Source organism: Eumetopias jubatus, unplaced genomic scaffold (genome assembly GCF_037043125.1).
Source record: "Eumetopias jubatus isolate StellerSeaLion01/CBP00866 unplaced genomic scaffold, mEumJub1_p1.0 scaffold_6, whole genome shotgun sequence".
Lineage (NCBI taxonomy): Eukaryota > Metazoa > Chordata > Mammalia > Carnivora > Otariidae > Eumetopias > Eumetopias jubatus.
Genome location: NW_028274812.1, coordinates 97126807 through 97136058, shown reverse-complemented (window position 1 = coordinate 97136058; position 9252 = coordinate 97126807). Strand labels below are relative to the sequence as shown.

The window sequence follows — 9252 nt, the reverse complement described above, 5'->3', positions numbered from 1 at the left end:
TAACACTTACATTATCTTGGGCAAACATTGAAATTCTTGATTAATGTTTAACTACAAGAAGTATACTCAGGTCAAGTAAAGGATCTGTTTCAGGATTCAGGCTGAGTTGTCTTGATAATTAGAATTCCAGCTCCAAGGAGAAGCCCCAAAGCCAAGGGTATTGGCTATAACAGAAAGTGGTAGCCCCATCTGACGTCTAGAAAATGTGGACTGGATATAAGATCTTAATCTTTTCCTATCTTACTACAGAAATTTGGATGGAGAAACAGTATTTTTCTCAAAGAGAAGTGAACCCAGGACTTGCTTTCACTAGGAATCACACAGTTTGGGAAGGTCCTCGATTCAAGAGAGCCATTTTCAAAGGGCAATACTGTAGACGTTTTGGTTGTTGTGAAGACAGAGATGATGACTGTGCCACTCACTTCTATGAGGCAAATGCATTATGTTACTGCGATAAATTCTGTGAAAGGGAAAATTCTGATTGCTGTCCTGATTACAAGTCATTTTGCCGTGAAGAGAAAGAATGGCCTCCTCACACAAAGCCTTGGGATCCAGAAGGTAGGCTTTGGGACTATGTTTAAGTGAGTGCCTTGTTCATTGCAAGATCTGTCAAACTTTCTTTTCCTCTCCTCCCTTCTTACCTTCCTTCCTTCCTTTCTTAAGAGGAGGTGAAAAATGAATATTATGATTAAATGAATTGCCTTGGATTGTTAAAGTGCTTTGCTTTAGATGCAAGATACCTGCATTATACTAGAACCTTCAAAAAAGTTCTGGTGTGATGGCCAGGAATGCCGGTCTGGATCCTGTTGTGAATACTGACTCAGTGTATATAAGGGTTACTTAAAACTCTTTCTTTCTTTGTAAAATGTTTTGACAACAGGACTCTTAAGCTCTTTTGAGTGTAACCTCTTAGGGCATCTCATCAGTCACAGGCCTGATCATCTGCAGACTTGTCTAACATTTTGCTTATTATGTCATATGACTAAGGGACCTCCTAGCATTAGAACTTGTGGTATAGCAATGCCATTAAAACCAGTGCAAAACCAAAATTAAGTCAGCTAGCTACCTGCCTAAGTAACACCAAATAGATTTTTCATATACATTTTTGTTTTGTTTCATTTTTCTAATCTGGGATTTTTTTAAACCTTTGAAACAAAGGAAAGCTTCCTATGGAGTAACTGTAAAAGTCAAAGATTGAGTGGATAAGTACAAATAATTCAAAAGGAGAATTATGGTATTTACTACATTGGTCTAATTATAGGAGAATGGTTCTAGATTCTGAGCAGTCAATACATCTAAGATTTGCAACAAAACACAAAGCAACACTCTTTTGCTGTACTTAAATAAAGCCCTATTTTTTTTTTATTGACCATCACATCAAATCTCCTCAGCAGAAATGCAGGTTTAATCAGAGCTCTGTAACATACTGTAAATGAGTGATGATGACTAGAATTTCAGTTGAAGACAATTTAGGATCAACTAGGATTTGGCGTCCTTATTTCAAATTCCAGATCTCATTTCAAAATCCAGATGCCATTGCCTTCATTCTCAATAATGTTACGTTGCTCGTAAAATTGAGGGAATGCCTCTTAAAACATGTATATATTGGGTTAAAATTTCCACAGAACTGTCATTTATCCCAGACCTTTGCCTCTACCAATATACAGCTCAGAAAACATCAAACATTTATTTTATCCTAAAAAGTGGCAGATCCTTTACTAAGAATGGAGAATCTAGTCATTCGTCAAAAAATTTTCATTGAATATCTTCACTATGCCAGGCATTGTACTTAGTGCTGGGGTAACAATGGGGAAGAAAGACAAGATCGTACTCTCTTTGAAGTGACAGTCAAGTTGCCAGGGAGAAGGTAAGATATTTAACAAAGTCATTGTGTTGTTGCAATTTGTGATAAATTCTAGGAAGGAAACACTTAGGGTGCTGTAAGAGAATATCAGAATGTGACATTAATACGTAAAATAGAACATCAGCCTGAAGGGAGTGTCAGCAAGGAGACTCCGTGAGTGAGGAGAAGTGAGCTGACCTGAAGGAGAATTGACAGACATGTGTAGATCTGAGATAGAGGAGCTTGGCCTGGTCCAGGAACTGGAATGTGGCTGACATTTCTGGAGAGTAATGTTTAGTGGAGGGCTTGGAGGCGGGGGGGGGGGCATGAAATTAGGTTGGACGGGTGAGGAGAGGTCAGATATAGGCTATATTAAGGATTTGAGTGCTCGTTTCGGCAGCACATATACTAAAAAAAAGGATTTGAGATTTTATTCTGTTACGAGGACTTATTGAAAGATGTTAAGTAGGAATAGGGTTGGTTTCATGGGTGTTGAGTCTCAATATTACATATAAGCTGTAGTGCTTTTGATACACTACAATGCATTTGAGCTTTTCTTATTGGAGACATAGTTCATTTAGAAAAGTAATTGCTACTTCTTCAATGTCCATTTTTCCTTGAGAGCTAGAATTTTGCTGTGACTTTAATTTAGGGTCATGTTTTAGGTAGAACTTATGTTCCAGGTATAGTTTTTATTCCATTCATTATGAAGGGAAGCAATTAATCATTTTATTTAGTAGCAAAAAGTTCACATTAGACTATAATTGCTCTTATGAAGGTAATGTTTTCTTTTGTTCTATCTTGTGAAAGTAGCTGGTCAAAAGAAAATAGCACTACACAATATTAAAAATCGTGCAAAATTAAAAACACAATCATTATTTATACCAAATTTTGCATGTATAATCTGACTTTCTTCTGAGATGCTAAGTTGTTCATTCACTGATCTTCTAAACATTATTTTTCAGTTATCTAATTATATGGTATTATCTAGTTCTTTATACTGCAACTGTCCCGAGATCTTTTTAAACCAGTGACTTAACACTATGTACACCATCTTAAAGGTTATAAAAATAAATATGTACCTTTTATATAAACTGGAAGTTGGACAAAACTGGTAAATAACTTCCTTCTATGTATGTGTTTTTTTCCACTCCATCTCTGATGGTAACTTCTAGTAATTGGAGGATTTCAATGTCAGATACTGAAAGCAAGTAATAGAGTTCAAAAGAGAACCAGAATGGATTTTCCAGACAAATCTTTTGGTGTAGCAGATTTTAAGGGAATAGTCTAGTATACGATCTGTTGTCAACAGACCAAGGTTAATTTAATTATGCAGAACTTTTTATGTTCACATTGGTAAAAAATGTGTGTAAGCCACTGACACATTTGAATTAGGTAAGGGTTATTCACTCCTTCACAACCTCCTTAACCACATTATAATGAAGATAAGTCACAGTCCAAATTCTGCCATACACACTGATAGTTACAAAAATATATATTGGTAGGGAGACATACACCAATTCAATAACCTGTGTAAGCATCATGAAGTCTCAAGTCCCTGTCCTTTAGAGGTTCCCACATCTATCTTGCTTGAGTAATTTATTGGAGGCACATGTGATAATAACACAGAGGTAGAATTCTGTTACCTGTGCAGTGGGCATCAGGGAATGAGAATGCCTACTACCCAGTGGCTGGGACACAGAACTTTCTAGAGATCAATCCTAGGGCATCAGGCTTATGAAGAAAGGCTTTTGACCTTAAGAGAAACATAAACTGTTGGCTGTAAGAGTGGGAGTATGGGGCATGACATTTAAATAGTTTAGCTAATATATATAAATTGAATACTATTAATTTAACCAATAAGAGCTGATTACTTATATCCATTATGTTGATTAACAAGCCACTAACTTTACCAATTAAAGCCCATTTCTGACGTTCATTATACTGGTAGTCTAGTGTTTATCCAAAGATGGATAATGGAAGCATTTGCAGCCACTGTCCCGGAGTCTGGCCTTTCAGAATGACTGCTACTGACCACCTCTGGAATGTGGATTCCTGATCCAAGCAAGTAACTGTCTTCCTAAAGTGAAGTTTAGAACAGCACAGATATTATAAAGCATTATGATGAAGTATTAAAATAAATTACAGACATCATATTACTATCTTTTTTAAAAAAAATCAATGGGCCAGCTATTTCACTCTCCAAATACCTGATTTGCCTTATCTTGTATTAATGGCTGTTAAGTTGTAAAATCCTATTAATTTCAACAGCCAATATCTTTTTTTTCTTTTGTTGAGATGCTCTATGGGTAACCATTTTGATTAACTCACTCTGAGGTGCTTCATACACATTTCACTGAGAAAATAAAGCCACCAGGAATTCTCTCATCTCCATCATTGTAATTTTCAACCTCTCTCCCTCTGGGTTATTCTTACACTCTTGAGCTCTGAATCCTGTCCTCTCTTGTCTTTTTAATCTTCACCATTACAACCGTCTCTCTCTTTTTTCTCTCTCCTCCCTCCTCCTCTCCCTCTCTCCCTCTCTTTCTTTCCTAAAGCATCATTTCTCCCCCTTCTTTCCTGGATCAGCGATCAATTTACAAAATATGTTTTTTCTAGCTCCCAAGTTTGAAAAAGCCCTCTCTTGGCCTTAACCAGCATGAGTCTCATTCCGCCCCCCCCCCTTTTTTTTCCTTTGGTAAAATAACTAAAAGAAACATTTGCTTCCTGACTTCCAAGTCTTTCATCAACCCATTCCTATAGGATGTCATTCCTTGCTACTTTGCCAAAATCCCTCTTGGCAGGGTCAGTGACTTTCCTATCACCAAATGCAATATTCAGATGTCTGTTCTCCTTTTTTTGACCTCTCATTGGTACTCTACATAGTTGACCATCTCCGTTTATGAAATACTTTCTTCTCTTGCTTCAAAGGCTCTACTCTCTCCTGAATTTCCTACTTCCTCACAGGCAACTCTTTCCCTTTCCTCTTCTGAACGTCTACTGGCTGGAGTGTTTTAAGCTCAGTCTTGGCCCTCTTTCTCTCACCTGTATACAGTCTCTCAAATGGATTGTTATTTAGTCTCAAGGCTTTCCTTTTAAATGTATGTTACTGTCTCTCAAATTTTTTCTCCAGCCTTGACTTAACTCTGGACTTCCATAAACTACTCTACTTGACATTCTCCACTAGGATGTCTCACCTAGATTTAATCTAAATCTAAAATATGAGAGCAGACCTCTTGATTCCTTGCCAACAAGCCTGTTCCTTATTTCAGTGATAGATTCGCTGCCCCTCTATGGCTCAAGCCAAAATCCCAGTGAGACATGCTTAATTCCACTTTCTCCTTATTCCCCAAACTCAATCCGAGAAAAGTTCATTGCTTAAACTCCAAATTACATCCAACCACTGCTCTCCCTCCTCACTATTGTTATGCAAATCCTTCATTCCCCAGGCAGCCCCACCCCATTCAGCCCTGGGTAAGTGATGAGGGCAGACATTTTCAGTAAGGTCTTATAGGTTACCATAAGAAGTTGGGTTTAAAAGGGGCACATGCACCCCAATGTTCATAGCACCAATGTCCACAATAGCCAAACTGTGGAAGGAGCCAAGATGCCCTTCAACAGATGAATGGGTAAAGAAGATGTGGTCCATATATACAATGGAATATTACTCAGCCTTCAGAAAGGATGAATATCCACCATTTGCATTGACATGAATGGAACTGGAGGGGATTATGCTAAGTGAAATAAGTCAAGCAGAGAAAGTCAATTATCATATGGTTTCACTTATTTGTGGAACATAAGGAATATCATGGTGGACATTAGGAGAAGGAAGGGAAAAATGAAGGGGGGGAGATCAGAGGGAGAGACGAACCATGAGAGATTATGGACTCCGAGAAACAAACTGAGGGTTTCAGAGGGGAGGGGGGTGGGGGGGATGGGTTAGCCTGGTGATGGGTATTAAGGAGGGCATGTATAACACTGGGTGTTATACGCAAATAATGAATCATGGAACACTACATCAAAAACTAATGAAGTACTGTATAGTGACTAACATAAGAAGAAGTTGGGTTTTATTCTAAATTTGATGGGAAATAACTTGAGGATTTTAAGCAGGTAGTGACACAATAGATATTTTAAAAGTCCCCTCTAAATGCTGGGTAGGGAAATGAGGGATACATTGGAACCAGGCAGGAGTATAGAAAAGGATTGGACTATCTCTATATAATGTAGAAGTTGACACTCCACTTTTTCAGCCCCTTGACAAGGCTCAGATGAACTGATTATGGCTTTCATTAAAGAGGGCATATGATATGATGTGCACTGGGTATTATACCCAACTAATGAATCGTTGAACATAGTATCAAAAACTAATGATGTACTATATGTTGGATAATTGAATTTAAGTTAAAAAAAGAGGCCACCTTTCAAGTGAGATTACAATAAACATACTTTCTCATAGTAAACTCTGACTTGTTATTAAGGAAGTATGACCAAGAAAGGGAACTTTTGCTAACACTAGATTTAGTACTGCTGATTTGGGGTAGGCCTGGTGATAACATTCTCTTGACTTCAAAATTATTAGCTAGAGTACAGGTCAGAGAAGGGACTTTTTTTTTTCCCTTAAGACTTTTGTGATTTCTGTTTCCTTTATCTACATAACTGGTATGTTGGACAAGGAATACGTATGAGGTATGATTAAAAATCAGCTTTGGTTTTGACCTCTCCCCTGTCCCTTAAAACTAGTCAGAGAAGTACTTTCCTTGACTATGAAAAGTTGAGTTGTTGCATGAATTTTCTGTCACCCTTAGGTCATAAAAATTTGAGGGTTTCTTTAAGTTCTATAGTGGAAGTTCATTTATTTCAAGTCTCTAATACTGAGTAGTGATTAAAACTCTGGACTTGTTTTAAAGTTAAATCTTTCCCCTCCCTGAATTTGCTACATCTAGAAGCTTGTGGTCCAGGGGAAAGGTGGTTTTTGCTTCTCTTCCCATGATTGTGGGATGTTAAAAATCCTGGGAAAGAGATAAATAGATGCAAATGCGTAGAGATTTTAGATTCATTAAGCAACATATTGAACTGTAAAAACAGTACATGATGAAGAGTGGCAGCTGTGAAGTTTTTATGAAACCATTATTTGAAAAATCAGAGGAGAGCAAATTCCCTAAGTGGCTTTTGTGACATTGTGGCTAGGAGTTAAACCAAGTCCCTTGGAATGATTTCTAAACATGTACATTTTTCCCTATGATTATGTGAATAAAAAGGATTCATTTTGTTTGAATAGAGACCATTGAAGTGATCTATCAATTACATGTTTCTATCAAAGTTTTCACATGACAAAGTCAACAGTAAAGGTAGTAAATTTTACCTTTGCTAAGTCAGAGTGAATTTTAAATTTGTGTGAATTATATTTTTGAAAAGGATTTCTTTTGTAAACAGAGTACTGTTTTCACCATATCTTATTGACGGTTTTCATATAATGATAATACACCATTGGTCTCTTTTAAGTAGTTTATATAATCTGGTAAACTAGTTAACAGCTAGTTTCAGTTAATTGAGAAACATTTGGATTTGGAACACAAATGGCTATAATCTTATTGGTTTCATGAATTTTTCTCCTGATCCAAATTCTGAAGAAAAAAATAGAATTTGTCTTTAAGAGGTGAATTCAATGAGATAGCTTCACATTTTGGTCCAAAACTTTGAGCTCCTTACTCCTGTCATATACAATTAGTCATATTCACTTCTGCCACTTGATTAGATTTTTTAAATGAGAAAAGCCATAAATTTATCCAAACACTGTCTTATTGCTCACCCATTTAAACACATAAATTATTTTTTCAGTGTGGTTAGTGATTAATTCTGTGGTAATCAAGTTTTCATGCTTTACAAATCCTCTGTTGGAACATAATATGCAGTTTTAAAGATAAAAGCTCATGGAATAAGCTTAGAAAAATTCCGTACATAAACCTTGACACAAACCAGATGTGGATTTTCATCACAGTGGCACCAAATATTTTTGCATATTTGAGAAACTAAACAGAATTTTAGGTTACTTGTGATGTTAATGCACTTCATTATTCAATTTAGAATTTTCATTTGTTTACATGTTATGTTGACAGGTTGCCTCAGAGATGGTCAACCTTATGAAGAAGGATCAGTAATTAAAGAAAACTGCAACTCCTGGTAATGAATTTAAGTGGCACAGAACTGAATTCTACTGTCTGTGTATGTTTTCTTCAAATAAAAGTAGTATTGTGAAAGAAAACATATATATAAATACAGATAGAATCCTGTCATAGGATATTGCATAGCTGTAGCTTTATATAAGCATCTTTGATGAATGTTGACATATCTAATCCTGGATATATCTTTTAATGCTATAGCGTGGTGTTCATGATGGTGGCCTTCATCATACAGCAGGCCTACATGAAATATACCTCTTAATTGTAAGCATTCAACAGGCAAGATATACTACAGGCAAATGGTGTTTCTTTGATCATGGTAGCTATATATAAAAACAGACTGCCTTCAAATGGTTATCCTGCAGAAAGTTTCCAAATACAAATACACTGAATCTACTGTCTAAATTTTCTCATGTTTTCAAACTTCAGTGACTGTGTGGTCATTTCATTTATTAATTGCCTAGAGGAGAAGTTAAGAGCATATTGAGTGGTAGCTAATGCTTATGTTATTATTTTATTTTTGCCAAGAATCAAATAGGTATATGGCTATCATGAATCAAAAATATGTTTTATGCCTTAACAGTGTGAAATTCTGGTTGCTAATTTTGTAAATGTACTTCATAAAGGCTAGGCCACTTTTGTAATTTCTACATCTTTGCAGCACATGCTCAGGACAGCAATGGAAATGTTCCCAGCTTGTCTGCCTTGTTCAACCAGAAATAATTGAACGTGTCAATAAAGGAGACTATGGGTGAGAAAAATCTTACTTTATAGACATTTTTGGCAGTCCCAGTTAGTTTTCAGGCTTCAAACAATGTATTTCCTATCATTTACTTCTAAAAATGGCCATATTTCAAAAGAAAGAGTGGGAGAGAAATGGGAAGAGAAGTAGAAAGACATGTAAAATAGGAATGCATTGAGGTAAATATTAAATAATTAAAAATTAAAATGCACAAAGAAATATAGAACAGGGTCTTAAACCATCTCGGTAGGAGCAGTGTTATGGTGTGAGTCAGGGGAGGGAGCTTTAGTTTGCATAAAGATTTAGGCAAAATTAGGAAGTAGGCAAAATTGATTTTTTTCATATGAACCATCTTTCTTCCTCTGCTGTTGCCCTGACCCAGCCAATCAGTTATCATGGGAGAATCAAACCTAACAGGTTAGTATTTAATCTTGATGATTCCCCAAATAGCCAGTCCATCTAGACAATTTCACTGACATGACCTA

General features: G+C 36.3%; 1 protein-coding gene across 2 annotated transcripts in view; it reads left to right on the top strand.

The window, feature by feature from the left end:
- The first annotated feature begins 203 nt into the window (after positions 1–203).
- The window catches only part of TINAG (tubulointerstitial nephritis antigen), an 88766-nt gene continuing 79717 nt past the window's right edge, over positions 204–9252 (top strand). For both annotated transcript variants that reach the window (XM_088024347.1, XM_028097845.2), the window contains exons 1-3: positions 204–558; positions 7963–8026; positions 8687–8776. In XM_088024347.1, coding sequence (XP_087880473.1) covers positions 204–558; positions 7963–8026; positions 8687–8776 — 509 coding nt within the window. The remainder of the gene's footprint in view (positions 559–7962; positions 8027–8686; positions 8777–9252) is intronic.